This window comes from Pholis gunnellus (genome assembly GCF_910591455.1).
Source record: "Pholis gunnellus genome assembly, chromosome: 6".
In the NCBI taxonomy this organism is placed as follows: Eukaryota; Metazoa; Chordata; class Actinopteri; order Perciformes; family Pholidae; genus Pholis; species Pholis gunnellus.
The window spans coordinates 17,383,232-17,401,381 of record NC_136532.1 but is presented as its reverse complement, the minus strand read 5'-3'; the positions used below and the strand labels follow the sequence as shown (position 1 = coordinate 17,401,381).

At 38.7% G+C, this 18,150-nt stretch overlaps 1 protein-coding gene across 4 annotated transcripts in view; it reads right to left on the bottom strand.

Annotated features, from left to right (window-relative positions):
- Positions 1 to 17,065: 17,065 nt before the first annotated feature.
- Positions 17,066 to 18,150, bottom strand: part of pbx3b (pre-B-cell leukemia homeobox 3b) — a gene marked incomplete at both ends in the record, with an annotated part of 55,225 nt that continues 54,140 nt past the window's right edge. For all 4 annotated transcript variants that reach the window (XM_079161382.1, XM_079161383.1, XM_079161384.1 and 1 more), the window contains one exon: positions 17,066 to 17,158. In XM_079161382.1, coding sequence (XP_079017508.1) covers positions 17,066 to 17,158 — 93 coding nt within the window. The remainder of the gene's footprint in view (positions 17,159 to 18,150) is intronic.

The following is an 18,150-nucleotide window of genomic DNA, read 5'->3' as shown; positions in this document are numbered from 1 at the left end:
CCATTAGTAAGCCTGACACTTTGACATCAGATTTTAAAAAATTTCCAAGTAATCTTTTTGATTTATGAAAGTGTGTCCAGGTTCATCGGGAGTGATTCCAGATTTATCACATCCTGGTTAGAATTATTAATGATTTTCAATTTGTAAATCTGATGCTGCCATGTTCGGCGGAGCTCCGTGGAATCACCAAAGGCTGATATCGGAGTCCGAGCTTCGCTCCTGAAGCATGATTACTTTATCAAAATATTGCTACCTATGACTTACATTTCACTTATTTTCCACTCCTGCAGAGCCTTTTCCCGTCGCCTTCATTTCTCTCTCCTCACGTACGAGCGCCACGCACATTTTTTAAAGAAACGGCTTCTAAACACCAGAGCAGCCACAGCTTATGCTGCTGCTGGACTAATCTTCTGAAGTTAGACATTGCGCTATTAGTTCCTAGTTCCTGACACATGCACTTTTAAGGACCCACTGTGTCAACATGTCAAATGGATGTGGCGCGCAGACAGCTGTACATTGCAATCTTTCTCACTGTTGATGAGAAGCACAGCCGAGATCATCATCACTTTCCAAAGATAGCCGGCAATGTGTTGATGTTGAGGTTTGATGTGATGTCATGTCAATGCATCCGTGCAACGGCTGTACTTCTACTTACACAATGACTGGAATCCGTTCTGTGTGAGGTGCCCTTTGTGTGGCATATGCCCACTCGGACATGAATAAGACTGGCACTTTGCAAGTAAGCACTATGACCACATGACAAAATGTTTGTCTGTGACACCTTTTGCTGAAATGTGCTTTTTGCATTGACGCCATTCAGAACAATCCGGTTGACGTGGACAATAAAAAATAAAAAAGGGCAGCGCAGCCTGGCTTGTTTTGTGGGAACCTCAGTAATTACTTTAAATGCACTACTCCATAAATAATTACAACATGACAAATTTTGCATTTCTTGTTGGTCGTTGTTCTTACGTCTTTATAGTGCATCTCACTTCAAAGGGATGTGTGAAACTGTTGATAACCCTCTTCAGTCCCTGTCCTGTTCGCAGATAAATACAGCCCTTCACCACATCTATGATTCATTGCTGATAGTGCCAAACATGAATGTGTTAGTAATAGTGTCTCTTTACTTATTCAAAAGACTCTGCTGCATTGTTTCCTCCGCTGAATACCACAGACACTCGGGCAATTTTAATACTTATTAAATATGTAAAATAAAGTAATAGCTTAAAAAAATGTCTGTGGGAAATGTGTTAACTCTTGTGTTAGAGGACAATGGTACCACTCTGTCCGCTAAGGCTACAGCCAATTTAGCTTAGCTTCACATAAAGACTGGAAGCTGGGGGAAACATCCAGCCTGGCTCAGTCCAAAGGTAACATAACAGTGACGGTTGCAGGGGAAAAAGCAAAAACTCCAGAGAAACACGGCTCCCTGGTCAAAAATAGGCTAACCCCCCTTTAAACCACTACAGTGCTACATTTTAGTTGTTGTACGGTTATTCGGTGAGCTTTAGCTTTAAATTGCTAGGTGGATTTTGTTACCTTTGAGACGTGGCCATGCTAGCTGTTTGCCCCCGTTAGCTAACTGGCCGCTAGCTCCAGTTACATATTTAGTGTACAAATGAGATCGGTATCAATCTTCTCATCTAACTCTCAGCAATAAAGAGACATGCCTATTTCCAAAATACTCCTTTAAGGAAGTAGCTTTGTAAAAAGACATCAGAACATACTTATACAATTTTACATTAACCCAAACTGTTGTATTATGGCCCTTATGACTCCATTAGGACCCCCCCCCCACACACACACACACACACACACACAATCGTAATGCTTTCAAACGACCATTAAACTGGAATGACTGCAAATGTGGGGAACTCAAGAGTGCTATCTAGTAAACAGACAACTTGGCATTTGTTTCTCCGCTAAAGTGCTACCACAGAAAAGCCCAGCCAGAGCATTGCGTGTTGCATGTTGAAGTTGGACCAAAAATTCACTCGCAGACCCAAAGTAAACAATATTCTCTGTAACCCAACACTGCCTGCTGGGCTGCTGGTTGTGTTTTTCAGAATGATAGAAAACAATGAGGAAAATCTTACTTGGCGAGTGCAGTGCCGTTCAAAACACTGCCTGTTCAGGACAGGGTTTGGATGATTGGCCTGTGGTGTTGCTGCTCGCTCATACAAACAACTTCCCTCTGGACACTGTGCTTCCTTTGGTCCTCAGCAATACACCTGCCATGACAAAGATAGTTATGTCACACACCTCCAGTCGCAGCTGCTCAGACACACCAGTAGAATACAACGGAAAACAACACCTGGGGCAGATTTTACAGCCTGTGGCCCTCAGCTGAAAGGGCCCCAAAGAGTTCAAGATTCATAATGCTGGTTAGATATGAAAATGATTGAACTATGTTACTATTCAAAGTAATTTTGCCCTGAAATTAACTGTATACTACATACTGTGTACTTCTACTTCAGACAAAACATTCTACTAATACATTTCCATGATAGAGACATCTTTCTGGTTATGTTGCAGATTCAGATTTTACTCACAAAACATAACAATTAAAATATGATGCATTATTATTCATTTAACTATGCAGCATCATCTTGAAAGCTCCACCTTGAACAGACATTGAGTAAATTCAAGTACATTGTGCTGAGAATGCCTCTCTTTCATTTGAATGCAGAACGTTTACTGTGCAGTATAAATAGTGGTACTGTTAATCATCATACTATTAAATAAGTTATGAACGGTATTCAGCGCGTCTGTGATTCAGTCAGGGCACATGCTAATAGTTAGCATAGCGACAGAGCACCGGTGGCTAACAGCTAACTGTGCTAACAGCACGAACATTGCAAACCATGACAGTGCTGACAGAGTTAAAGGAGTTTACCTGCAGAGGGTGGTCGATACGCGTCCACGAAGGCTCCGTGGGTCGGGACTGCGTTATCATCAGCAACCGCGCAGTCAGAAAGAGAGCCGTGCAGAGTTGCGGCCATTAGCTAGCTACGCTGGCAACGTGGCGCGAGCCCCCCACCCGAGATGGAGCGCGAGCTTCGAGCACACAGTCATTCAGTCTGCAGGGCCCTGAATTCAAAGTTTCTTATTATTAAAGACAGACAGAGATCTCTTGCTTTATAGTTAGAAGTTAAGGTTAGATGCTACTTTGCAGTCTTTGTGCTCTCATTTCACGTGGATGTATTTCTGCTAGTTGTCAAAATAAAGCATTCATGCAGGTGAATTTGTTGTAAAAAGTGAGCAAATTATGAACTTTTTCCAAATAATGGTACACAATAATTCAACAAATGAAGGCAGATACATGCAGCACTGAATGTGTTTTATTGCTTCAGAAACCATTTTTCCCAAAATGTAATAAATGTCTTTTGCACATTGCCAGTCCGAGTGCCAAAATGTGTAGCACTCTGTAATAAATGAATCTCATGTTTTCTCAATTGCCTCTGTATTAAATTACCTAAATCTTAGACAAAACAGCAACCATGAAATGTGAAGAAAGTGAAAAATCTAAAACTGGAGTTTGAGGAAACTCTTTATGGAAAACATGATAATTGTCCCCTACAGAGTTTAGATTTGGTTACACGCGTAATAAGTTAGCTTCAGATTGCTAATGTGTTGCTGAAAGAGGGAAGAAACAGCGTTTATACTGAGAATAGACTGCAGAGTTCTTATTCAGGGTCTATAGGCTTCTTCTGTTTGTGAAAGTTACACTGCCACGTCATAATGTACAAAATACAGCTGCTGTACACCATATGAAGCAGTTTTCATGCCCAAAGTTAAATGACAAGATCGAAGAAGCATATAATACAAATTTGAATATTATTATTATGATTGTTAATAATAATTAAAGCAATAATACATTTTATTTGTCAAGTTCTTTCCTTCACCCAAAGCACAATACAAACATGCAATAGTGTTCATTGATATATATAGTACAACATAAGTAAACAGTTATTTAGTCATATCAGATTTATAAACATCAAAGCTATTTGCATAAGCCTACACTATTTTTGTAAAATGAAAATGAAGACAAGAACAGCATTTCTATCAGAAAAGTGAAAATGTTGCCAGTCAGGGCAAATGGGTTTTCTGGTTAATTGGTTAGCCTATTTGTGTTTCAGTTGCTTGCCAATTGGTGAGTCAGTGTGAAACAATGTTTATTGTTTTTTGTTAAAGAGCCCAGGGGAGTATTGCTATGGACGTAATTAATAGAGGGGTGGCATCAAAAGCACAGTGAAATGATGGCTGACTCCCCACCACCATCAGAGTCCTTTTTCTGTTTCCCCTTAATGCTGTCCTGAAGTGCAGAGTATGTTTTACCTACGTGCAGAGCTATTTATTAGATGCCATCTGATTCTTTTGTGTATAATCACATAGTAATTGGAGACAGTGTCAGTTCTTTGGTTAGAGCGCAGCGGTGGTGATTACTAACCGACATATGGCTGTGTTACTCTGTTTCACTGTGTTAAAACTTAAGATGATCTACACACTAAAGATAATTTATATCTGCTCCTTATGACCCTGGCAAAAGATAAACAGTCTGACTCACAAGTGACACCTAAATCTGCACATGTTCTGCGTCTAAACCTTTGCAAATGACAACTCTTATAGTATCATTAAGAATCTTCACCCCTTATTCAATTTTACTCTGTAAGCATCAAAATTGCATTTAATTTTAATTTGTGTTGTAAAAGCCAGATGCTCAGTGAAGAAACAGAGACAGGTTTACTCCTCCTTGGGGGTTGAAAAACAGAGACAGGAAACATGTTCTCAGCATCAATAAAATCCTGTTTTGAAATAGGGTTTTAAAGCCAAAACGGCATCATCTTACATTTTGGACGGTGTAGAATTCTGCTATAGTGGTATCATGTATAGTATTTACCCTATTACGTCATGCTTATTGCAAAATGTACATAAAGGGAGACAGTACAACACACATTCACTAGGACTATATTTTACATTTTGGCTCAGAGGCAAACAGGAGTTTTTGGGGCATTCTAGGTGGAATCAAAGTGTGAAAATCGTCTCTCTCTCTTCCTGCCAGTCTGCACGGTCCTGACAGGCTTTGACAAAGGGAGCTGCAAGCTAACAGACTTGACAACAAGTGCCTGCGACAACCATACAAATTAAGGATGACTTATGGTGAAGTATTGTGGTCTGAGAGTACCAGGACTTAATTTGTGTCAGGCTAGCAATGATGGTAATGAATTCCTGCGGTTGGGTCGGACTCGGTGCCAAGGTCTTGAAATTCATGCAGTGACGATGCATGTAGATTCTAAACACACAGCGCAAGCATTTATTGTATTAAATGTATTCCTCTTGTTCTTTTATGTGAATCATTTTTTTCGATTTTATGTCCGTGTCAATATTGTAAACATCGTGCAACTGTTGGCCATAGCTCTGACCACAATTTTCAAGTTCATTTTATTCTATAAGGTTCTCCAGCTTATAGAGGCTGATCATTTTATCCATACAGTAAATGACCTTTTATTGAGAATGTCAATAGAAGGATCTGGTTACGTATGTTGAGGGAGAGGGAGGAACTTAATTGCTCCCAGTGAGTGCAGTCTGAGGACTTGATTAGACCTTCAACCACTTCTCATGTTTTTCATTTGCCTGGTGACGACCTTCCTCCTGACTGAAATCAGCCCGGGCTCATTCCATGTCCACTGCTCTCTGGAGATTCATGCCCCAGTGACTCCAACTGGCTGCTGACTTCATTCTGGTAAAAAAAATCTGTTCACTCTTTAAAAAGCATATAGAGTTCATTATATCCAGACCATTCGGGCGAAAAAAAGGTCTTTTATTATTTATCTCATGACCAGCGGTTGGTTCCGTGCAACACAGATACAATCTAAGTGCCACTCAAGGGCTTGAATTACCTAAAATCGTACTCTAATTTCTTAATTCACTTAAAATACAAAATAAAATGTGTATGTCAGTCTTGAATCACACAACCAGTTCCACCAAATACGTATGCCATTTAAAAACACTGAACTCCGAATCTTTACAATTTGTCATTCTTTTCTTTTAACTACAAACAAAAGTTAATTTGCATATCTTCCTAATAATATGGTAAAACATGTTGATGGCAGGTAGAGCTGTCTTCTTTTAAAGCAGGTTCTGCTATTTTTATTAGATCAAAGAACTACAGCCACAAAAAAAGGGAGAATGAGAAAATGGAAATCACAATTATAGCGCTCAACTGACCCACCTGCCATTAGCAAGATGAATTAGTTGGGTCCATGCTCGTGACAACAGCTACAGAGGGAAAATGATCCTGGTGCCTCATAGACCTGGGTTCCCAGACACCACCAGGAAGCAGACAGGGGCGGCTCGGACCCCAGAGACCCAGAGAGAGAGAGAGAGAAATAAACAAGATAAACACATTTACTAAGGCTGCGTTTGTGTGGAAGAGTGATAGAGGTTTACTTCTTGTGCAATAAAATAAATTATGCAGCACAGTGGTGCAGATTGTATCAACATAGTAGCCACACTGGTTACACTGCTTTCTGAGGTGATTCTTGAAGCACATTGAAGCTTAATGCAGAGACATGTGAAAAGTCTCATGGGGTTTTTGATGAATGCAAATGTACACAGTGTTGCTCGAATGCCTCTTCCTGGCATACCAGTAAGCTTACAGTTATTTTCTTCTCTGGTTTAATCATCATGATAATGTCAGTTAGTCAAAGTGCTGCTGCTATGTGTTGTGCTGTACAGTTGTTGTCTGTCGCTGTAATATAAATTCAATCTGAGCTTGCTTTATGACCCTTGTCTGATGATGTACTCTAAGAGCTAATGCACCAAGAAATGCCTATTGAAAACAAAATTCGGATAAAAAGTACATTTGGTAAAAAAAAAAAAATTGTATAGATAGATAATATTTATGATGCTACTCTGAGAAAACATGTTTTATTCCAAACATGTCATGTAATGTCCCAGAAGAATTGCTGTGGGAAACAGGAAGTTGTGTGTTAGAGCATCAGTAACAGTGGTTCAGATCTAGATGGTTGAATTGTATTTAGTTTTTCTTTTTCAAACTTGTTAAACCAAAATAGCACCCATAAGGCAATTCAAGCATGAATGAACGACCCTTGTAATTACCACTTGTGGTCATGTGAAGAATATACATGCCTGCCTTAAATGTGTTCATCTTAAATCTTCTGATACCACATTACTGAGCAGAATACAGCAACATGGTCGGTGTCTGTTGTAATAAACACACAAAACGTCCACATAAATGCTCAGATCACATGTTTCCTCTTCATGATCTCAAATGGTCAATATCTATATGCTCGTCAGGTTTGATGACCAGGGGTGGTAGAATGACTAATGGCATGTAAAATATGACATCATGCCTGTGGGCAGCTTCTTTGAGCGCTGCACCAGTGAGGTCACTGGTCTCCTAATGACTTCCTCGGGGTTCAGACTCAGCCTCCTTCCTTCCCCACCGCGTCCATACAGTGCGCGGCCCTCCACACTTCCGCTCGTTGTGCTTAATCAATACAAAATAAAAAGACTCATACATTTATGACGGAATAAATGTAACATTTTCCGTATTTAACACTGCATTATAAAGAAAATGACACCTATGCTTTTAACTATGTGATATACAACCCCGTGATTTATATAGGATTAAATGTCCCATTCAGGTCCTGTGAGAGGCAACTGTGTGATGTTGTTTGCTAGCCAAAACTCTGGTTGCTGGACAAATATGTCCTCAGTAAAACCGCCTCACATCTGTATTTGTTCTGCTCTGAATCATAGGTGGCCCAAAGCTGTCTTGATAAATAGCTACTCCAGGCAAGTATGGTGTATGCTCTCTGACACTATAGGTCACATAACCTTGTTGTCGGGACTAAGACTAATGCAATGTGAAGTGTCAAGTTATTATACTGAAACTAGACTGTGGAGCGGAACCTGAGCCACTGTGGTGATAGCAAGAAGGTGAAACAAGGCAAGGTGAATGTAAAAAGGTCATAAAAGGAGGAGATACTGAGCAAATGAGAGGGTATCGAGGGGGAAATATTCAACACTAAGTGGGTCTTGTTGGTAGCGAAAAGGGGCACTGAGGTTCCTGGTGGTTGACGTAAATCATAATTGGCTGCTCCGAGCTGGAGCGATGCAAAACACAATGCTGACTTGGTAGTCACACATGATGCTAGGAAGGGAAATGTGTTTGTTTATTTCAGGAGATCTAAATAATGCAGTAATAATCCTTCTCACCATGTCTCCCGAGCAAATGCCTCAGCACCTGTCAAGAATTTGCAGTATGTTGTCTATTGAGAGAGTTGCAAGAAGAAAACATGTTATTATTACAAAGCCAAGTAAACTAAGTAATTGTCTGCAGATGGCAAAAACAAGCCACAGCTGTTAATACAGTGTGAAACAAAAGATATGAAATATAAATGTAGCAGCGAGGGACTGAAAACAAACTGCATCAGACCAAAAGCTAATGACTTCCCATTACACAATGTAGCCTATAGCCACTCAGCACCAGATAGTGCATGGAGGAGGCGAAATGTGTTGCAAAAAATGTGTTGTTATTTCAAGTAATTACCAAAATCAAAGCAGCTGGGAGGTGGATTTCAGGTTTGGATAGATTTCAATAAAATTAACAAATTGACTTTGCTTTCTTGCTGAGAGATGAATGAGAATATTGAAACCACTTTCATTGCTTCCCTCTAAATATAAAGCTCCAGCTAGCAGCAGGTTAGCTTGGCTCAGCTTGAATAGCAGAAACAGCTAGCCTCACCCTACCAGTACCTCTGAAGCTCACATATTGACACAATAAAGTTAGCTTGAAATGTAGACTGTAGGAATCTCTACTGGTTGCCTGGCTACGTAAATGCAAAAGCAGGAAGTCACTGCACTTTGAAAATAGTCGAGGATATAACGCACCATAAAACCACAACTCATTTGGATGCTGTTTCCCCCTGTTTACAGTCTTTATGCTAAGCTAAGCTAACTAGCTGCTGGTTGTAGCCTCATATTTAGCTAATAGGTATAGTATCGATCATCTCATCTAACAATCGCAATAAAAATGTGTTCCCACAGAAAGATATTAATATTGTGCTTTAAGTTATTCACCTGAATTTGACCGCTGGGTGTTTGTACAGCTCTTGTATGCTCGCCCCAAATTCCAGCTGTAAGCAAGATAACACAAGATGCTTCAAAGGTATGTTTGGGTGGTTGTCTTTGTGCGTTTGTGTTCAGCTCCCCCTTTCGTATCCCTTTTACTTCATAATTTACAAGTTATTTATGTTTTTTTTCAGGAAAACTATGTCCTCTAAATATGTTTCTAAACATTTGTGTGATTCTTTCAATTTATTTGCTTCTTCGCGTATTTCATTCTGGAAAACGTCCTGTCTTTTGGCATCTATTAGTGCATTTGAACACTATAAACACAGTCTGAACACAGACACACCCTTTGCTAATTGTCGGGTCTATTATGAAGTGATACAGAATGTTCATATAGATCTGCTTTGGAAAGACTGTCTTACTGTCAATCTCTTTGCTAAACTTAAACTGAATTGCTGGTGCTTAGGATCTCATGATGCCTCACCAGTTGAGACACTACAGCACAAACAAACAAAACACAACCAGTACATGGCTCACACAAACAAAAAGCCACATGAGAACACTGTAAGCAATGATCTGTGCTGCTGAAAACAAGCACTAAAACGGTTTCGGTACAACTCCATAGTGAGCTCATCTCAGAATCTAGAAACAAATGACTGCTCTCTGCAGACTCTTGGATGTAAACCTATTGCTGAAACAACTCCTGTGCTGCAGCAGCAAACAATGATGAGGGTGAACAATAAAGGTTCATCCAGGTTATAAACCTCAAATATAACTCTGACTGTTCCGTTTCTTTAGCAGCTCAACACTACATCTGAATGCTTGCGGAAGCTTTTGATAATATTTCTCAGCATGTGGCCATCCTTCTTTGAATCACCCCACCTCCAGCACGAAAACATGTAGCAAAGGATATTTAACAAGCCATTTTATGCTTTTGAAAAAAAAGAAAAAAGACACACATCATAGGCATCTAGTCACAAACATGTTGTCACTTTAGGTAGACCTGTCACTTTATACCTTTATTTAAAGCTTGTACATGAATTTAGTCTGTTGTCTGGTATACTTATTCAATGATCCACTTGCCAAATCTTGGATAACAAATCGGTTCAGCCGCTTCATCTTTTTTTCCCCAGAAGTTGACAACAGGATCGTTTGCTTTTGACTGTCAGGACGCATATCCAAGCAGAGACAGGGAGACAAAGAGTCAGACACTGAGAGAGAGGAAGTAAACATGAGACAGTAGCCCGGGTGGCGACACAGGACATTGAATTTACATTTCATACTTTGATCTTTAAGCCACTTGGAGAGTGGACAGTTCATCACTATATGCCAATTGTAATCAACATTTATATCAAGTAATTCATGGTTAATTTAATTAATTTAAATATGTGTCCTGACATAACCTGTGTGAGTTATGAAGGAGGGAATATAATGTAAATTATTGTTTTACAGTTTTAGCACCCTCAACCCACAGATATATTTGTCCCCTTCTTACGACGTCACCGGATCATTCTCTAAGCAACAGGATCATTTTTCATGCCACGGCTGCTGCCCAATCACAGGTTTAGAGTGTACCCTTGACTCAGCACTCATTTTACCATGCCCTGCCAACCTAATCAAATTTTCCATCAGCCCTAACAGTTATACAGTTGTCCATGGGCATGCCCTGACAACTCTTAGCTGACACACCAGTTTATACCCACGGATTTGCAGAAATGCTGTTCTTGAGTTTTCTTCAGAATACACAAACAGAGCCCAGTGAGTGCATAGTGTTCTAGATGAACTGATATAGTTGTGTGAATTACAATACACTATTAAAACATTTGTTTCACTTATGCCAATACCAGTAATCTAATAATGGACATAGAAATGGAAATTAGATGCTTGCATGCCATGATGTGTTCATTAAAAGGTGCCTTACGATTTTCTTGCAAAGCATAAAAACATATATTTACATTGAATGTTTCTCACCAGAGTGCATTGTGCAAATGCTTGAGCTCTAAGAAACGCACTGAATGCATTTCTTTTCTCGTGAAAAAAAAAAATATATTCTAATTATTGTGGTACATTTTCATGTAATATATTTAGTTACTGATCTTTGGAAAAAAAAAATACTGTCACCAATGCATTGAATTCAGCGGTGGTAGAGTGCATCTTTATGTAGAAAGCTGCCCAGTTGTTCCAGTCACAGCCCAATGGAAACATTAGTATGAGTGTTAAGTGTAACTGGCACATGAACCACTTTCAAGAAGGTTTTCAGGGTTGCCATGTCTGCATTATGTCAATGTCCCTGCCTTTAAAGCCCATTATTTGATCATTTATATAAATTACACATTTTTTTTTTTTTAAATAACAGTAAGGGTTAAGTATGAATGAAGGATCACTTTTTAATCAAAAGCAGATGCTGCACCCCTATAGATCAAATGAATTTAAGAGCTGTCACCACAATCAGTTTTATATTATGGTACTTGAGTCTTTAGTGGCTTTATATGAAATGGTGCTCCATAGGTTTCATCTATCATCTGCCTCGGTGATTTGCACCTGCTTTGTAAGTTGTGCAGTTCAGCGAATGATGATACATTCGGCTCGGTAATGAAGTCTTTATGAAACCAAATTACAAAGGTCCAAACATTAAATGAATGCATCCATTGATTTAATAAAGTTGCATGATGTATATATTGAATTTGTGTTGTGCAATGTGTGTATGTGTGTAAGAGGCAGACAGACACAGGAAAAGACAGATACAGGTCCTGTTTTTTTTTTTTTGTGCTGTTTTCTATTTCTCGTGGCTCGGTGTCAGTTTATTTGAGCAGCACAAAGGCAGCCCTTGCTTGCTGACACGCGTCTGCTAAGAGGTAAGGCAAACATCTGTCTCCTGTCACAAGCCTTCACATGCTTGCTTTTGCCCAACAAGCTATGATAAGCCACCATCAGTTCAGAGATGAGGCTTCGTGTGATCGTAAAGCAATCTTCGAGCACCAAAATGGACGAATGGCCTGAAATGAAATTGCAAATGAACTTCTAGAGATGTAAGGAGAGGTAAGATCAAATGTTAATTAACTCTACAGTTTTAAGCTCAAAGGCCACTCAGGAGTCATCTCGTAATAGAAGTCAGTGCTACTGAAGAGATCAGTGCAGGCAGTCTGTGGTCCATTATACTCCTGCTGAGTAAATCAAACTACTGTACACTTCTCTCATGCTCATGGCTTTATGAGCGTCTCATGAAGCCAGCTCTTACAAAGCTGAAATTATACAGAGGGATTATTCCACAAAAAATGAGCATGTTAACCAGATATGTTCAGGGGAATCATGGATTTTCAAATCTATATTTTACAGAGTCAACTAAAGTCCTTTTTTAAAATTCACAATAAGAATAAAGCATATTTCTTTTCGATCAGAATCGCAATTTGATAGAAGCATTCTCACCATGAATTAGATGCAATATGGACTGAGTAAGAGAAATATAAATCTAAGAGAATTTACAACCAATTTGAAGGAGTTCACTGCATAGATCATAAAGCACCGTTCAGTGTTGCTGCTTCCAAGTTTTAAAATTGTTTGGTAATATTTAATAAAAGGTTTATTACTCACTATATAGTTGTAAGCAGATATCAGTGTTTATTAATACATTTGTCAAAGGTATAATTCCTCCTCCTGTGGGCATCCACAGCATGTGGAGGCTGGTGTATAAACAGATAATGAAGGATAATAGAATAAAAGAGTAATGATATGCAATATGTCTCAGGAGAATATACAATTGTTAATAAGCACTTAAAAATGATCTTATATCTGCATACTACTGCATTATAGTGTGCGTATAACAATTGTTAAATTGTGTAAATAGGGGGAATTGAAGTGAAATGCTACCAATTTTTAAAAAACATGTAAGCTAAATCGTGTCACTTCCAATACTGACTTCACACAGATGATCCACGCCAGTAATAAAAGCAAGATCTGTAGATAAGTGCACCAACACACGTATATAGCACCACATTACCCCATGGCTGACTTCTGCTGCATTTTGTCAAAACTGACGATCCACGGTATTCAATTAAATGAACCCTAAATAGTCACGCTTGTCACGAGGCTTTTACGTTCTCATTCTGTTACTCTATGTGCTTTTGTGTGGCTCTAAACACCGTGTCTGTCTCTTCAAATCTTTGTGATTTGTGCTATGCATCTCAGATGTGTTTTGAAGTCAGGTGCATCAAGTATTTTGATTATTGAATTAGTCTGATCATGTTCACAGTTTGGGTTGAGAAAATGCATCTAATGCATCAGCTGTTGTAAGTGGACTGATATCCACAATTAGCTTTTTTGGGGAATACCCATTGCTTTCTATTGAATAAACTGAAGTAAATCTGTGTATTCCTCACACTGTACATATCCCAGTCTTTGATCCAGGATTGAAGCTACATGTTGAATATTGTCTTGGACACTCAGACTTACTTAATTTATTCTGATATCACTAAGACTTTTAGAAAGTAATAATTATTAAGTAAGTGAAAAACAAAGTAGCTGCAGACACTAATGATGTTTTAAGGGCTTTGTGTGTATATAGAGTCACATTTAAGAATGAAAAATATGGGCCAGTTTGAGAATTCCTGTTTGAACCTCCTACCAATTTAATTTAGCGATAGTGTGATGCAATTATAGTTTTTTTACATTGAAATATAAACAAGCTCTCTATTGAAATTCAGTATAACACGGGTATGTGAACAATGCACTATAAGCAATAAATCAAACCGTGAAAGAATTACATTTTATATTTAATCTAATATGAACTCTACCTTAATAATATAAATGATATCTTTCTCTAATTCAATTGGCACTAGCTATGTGCATATTGCTAATATAGTTCTGGATTTCCATATTTAATGATGCATGCTTTTCATGGTGAATTTTACTTAGAAAATGTCGTCTTTAATGAACCTTAGAAAAATCTCTAATAGGCATAATCTCAGAAAATATAACTTCTTTATTTAAAAGGTTCTGGGGCCAATTCTGCTGAGTGCAGTACTTAAAATCCAATAGCTGAAGTCTTGGGGAAGCAAATGTATCTATTTGTAAAGGAAGAATGAGCAAATAGATTGTAATTCAAATGGCAGGGTACAGCAGTACTGGACTTCAAACTGCAAATGCTTTCATAATTCCTGTGAGAGGGAGTATGCATGCAAATGCACACTTCATTTTATTAGAATAGAATGGCCTTAAACAGCCTTAAAATGGAGCAAACTAGCTTCGGCAGATGCACTAAATGTTAAATAAAACAATGGTGAAAGGTTGCCAAAATCTCCCTCAAGCAGAACTCTATAATTACTATTAATCATAATAAAAATTGTGCTTTACAAGTAGTTTAAAGTTTCTTTTTTTGATCAAATGCACTAGACTTTTGATATGAAAAAAGTATCTCAATGCATTTGGACATGTGAGGCACGAAGTGTGTGATTTCAGGATAAAGATATGATTTCTAGAGAAAGGTGTTCGATGAGGTTCTGCACTGGTTGAGTGGACAAATATGCTCTCCCGGGAAACCGTCTGTGCTTTGCGCTTGAATTAAACTCATGCTCTGCTGTTACATCTCTTTTCTCTCTTTCCTGTCTATCTACAAACAGTATACGTGCACACACACACACACACACACACACACACACACACACACACACACACACACAGACACACACAGACACACACCTACACACACTTACACACACACACAGAGAAGTTTTAAATTAGCTGCACATTGAGAGTGGTGTTATTCTCTATTTGCAGCTGTGTACAAACACACTGTCGTTCAGTGGTATTTAAACTCAGAAATCCATGACTGAGAGACACAAACACTGGACTCGAGCCCGAGGAGGAAGACAGGAATGAAAAACTCTGCTGAGAAAATGAGAATAAATGGATGTCAATCTCCATATGGAAATGGTAACCAATGATCCATTAAGGCAGTCTTTCCACAACAGACAGACAAAAAAGCCTGAATTAGAAGTGCCTGACATTTCAGTTAATTGCGCTAACCATGTCAGCTCCACAGTAGCTGCAAACCAGGTTAAGTCTTAACCTTCTATTCACCATATAAAACAGGAGCAAAGGCCTTGTGCAGGGCTTATGAATGCAGGGATCACTGCGTGCAAATGATGCATACATTACTTGAAATATTGGAGTGAATTTACATTTGATCAATGAGTAAATAAGGCAAGTGTAAATAAGCACAATAAAATTGCTTCAAAACATGAAAAAACCATGAAGTTGTATCATTGAAAAGGGGACAGAAACCAATAGGAGACAGCAGATGTACAGGCTTAAATGAATTGGCAGTCTGTGAGGGAGAAAAGTGTCAAGCCTCTCCCACTGACTCAACAAAAGGAAGCACAACTTACTGTCATGAAAGCAAAAGGTTTATTCATGTTTGAAATTACACAACTACCACAAGGAAGACTTTTCAGTCCAGGGTGTAGTCTGGTTAGAAAGTAACACTAAACATCTTTAATACATTAGAATCACTGCCACAAATCATTTGTCATGACTTTTTCAGTTTCAGAATCACATACAATAGAAAAGAGAGAAAACAAGTTTTGAACCCTGTTGAACAGAGCTGGAAATGTACAGTTCTGAATACTGAAACCTCTATGCATTACAGTTTTTATAGTGATTTTTTTTCTCTTTTTTCTGCATGATTTAGTAACAAGATGAGCAACATTCAAAATGTTTTTTTTTCTTCTTCAATATTTACAACAGTTTCACTGTTTGGTGTTAATTTATCAACAATGTTAATCACACCCCCTCGTAAAAGCCACAGACCAACAACTTCTTCTTCACCCCCCCCCCCCCCGTCTCGTTTTCATGGTATTAATATTGTTATCACTTTCATTTTTTATTTTTGTCATTTTAAGTTGCAGTACAGCAACAGCATTTTATTAAAAGATTAAAATATACATTAGATTACATAGAGGATGTAGAGTTTACAGTGTTACAGGATGTAATCAAAATAACTATAAAAACATTAAATAAGGGCAAAGGAAACTATGGTGGTGATATTGTTTAGAGGTAGTAAGTGAGCACTCTAAGCTACAGAAATGTTGGAAATTATTGTTTTATGTGTGAATTTGAATGAGGTAATAAAGCTGTGTTTTGATTTGTGGGATGTATAATTACTCTTGAGCTATATTATGTACAACTTTTCCTGTGTAAGGGGGCCTGCTCATGTGCGCCATGAAGGAATGATATACTGTGGGGGATTTGTTGATAAGCAGTACAAAAAAAAATGTTTACATATGTACATACTAAACATCAAATGATAAAATATGGAATGGTGTCATGTTATAGTCAAGCAATCAATTACACTTCTTTATGTTCCAGAGTTTGAATAGCCATTTCCTTCTACTAATGTACACGGCTGTAAGGCAAAAATAAATCTTGAAAGTAACTACAAAGCTGCCATTGAGCTGTCAACAGTAGCATTGTTGAGTTGCTGGACAAGATTGCATGCACATTACAGTCAAAGAAACAGCTGCTTTAATCTATGTATTGTAAGAACTGAAAGAGAACCCAATTATCAAGATGGGAGTAGTAATTAAAGCAAGAATCAAACAAATGGCTGCATTTAAAATGTCAAATTAAATGTGTGAATGTCATCAAGTACTTTAAGTTCAGAGGAGCTAATTATCCTGAAAGTTTACTGAGTGCCATCTCAGAGCTGTTTTCTGTTCATGTGTGTGCTTACCCCTACGACAAACAAATAAGAGCATGGTGATTACATCTGATTTATGTAGACAGAAAGAAAACACTGAACGATCAGGAAACACTGGGTGTTAATGATGATGTCATTCGTGTGTGGCAAGTTTTAAGGTACAGGACAAACCAATCTGTTGTGAAAAGTAGTTTTTTTTTTGTGTATATCCTCTGCAGTCAGTGAAAAGAGTCCATGCCCAGCTTGAGGCGAAGATGCATTAATAGCGGATCAATTCGAGGTATCGGAGTGCACACTTCCGGGTCCTTCTGTCGGAGATATTACAGAAGACGGAGTCGTTGCATCTTGCCATCCCCCACTAGCCTGGGACACAAATGGAAAAGGGTTGAGATTACAATCACATTCTCTGCAATATGAGCTTGGTACATTTTTATCCCTAAAATGTAACACAACACAAACTAGATTCCGCACTAATGTGTCAGCTGATATCAACATGTTTTACATACACCGACACTGTGCGATAAGTCTTTGCATTACAGTAGCATCAGCATCTTGGAAACAAATTTGTCTCGTGTCCCGACCAATAGGAGCAGTCCCTGGAATCAGTGTCTAAGCAGATTTCGGCAGCAGGCCGACAGCTTGTCGCTACATATTCTCCTGTCAGTCAAGGAGAGGGAGGGCTCGGGCCGGGTGAGGTGGGGGGAGCTGAGTGAAAGTGACAGGGCAGGGCCTCTCCAAGAGAGCCAGTCTTAGCCAGCCTGACTTTGCTTTGCTCCAGGCATGACCTAGCCTTTACTGGATCCTTCTACGTCACCAACAAAGCTAAAGGTTAGTCTATGCTAATATATCTGTGTGGAACTTTAAGGTTTGTTGCTGCAACATAAGAGCTTTGCCACAATTTGACTTATTCAAAATATTGTATTTATGACTATATTTTCTTCCGATTCTCTCTTGTCATGGCTGCTCAGTGCCGTCAGTTGCTGTTTTAGCAGGGATCATGCTGAGCTCTGGTGAGCCAGTAGGCACAGGTCTCCACGGCGCATGGAAGTGAGAAACCTTGTGAGAAAGTGAAAAACGCTTGATCCTGGTAGGAGCTGACATGTCTGAAGAGCTTATAGCAATAAGGCTTCAGCAAAGCCAACATGACACCAAAAGCACTGAATGCTGGCAACAGCCCCCACCATTTGTTTACATAAAATGTGTTAATTCTTTTTTGCATGATTTTTTTTTTTTTTTTTCGAGTAACACTGCTGTAAATCTAATACCCTATTTTTGATGATTGAGTTTCAAATAATATTAGATTGTAAATATGCGTGCCTTTTACCCAACAGGCATAACAGTGTAAAGAGAGCAAA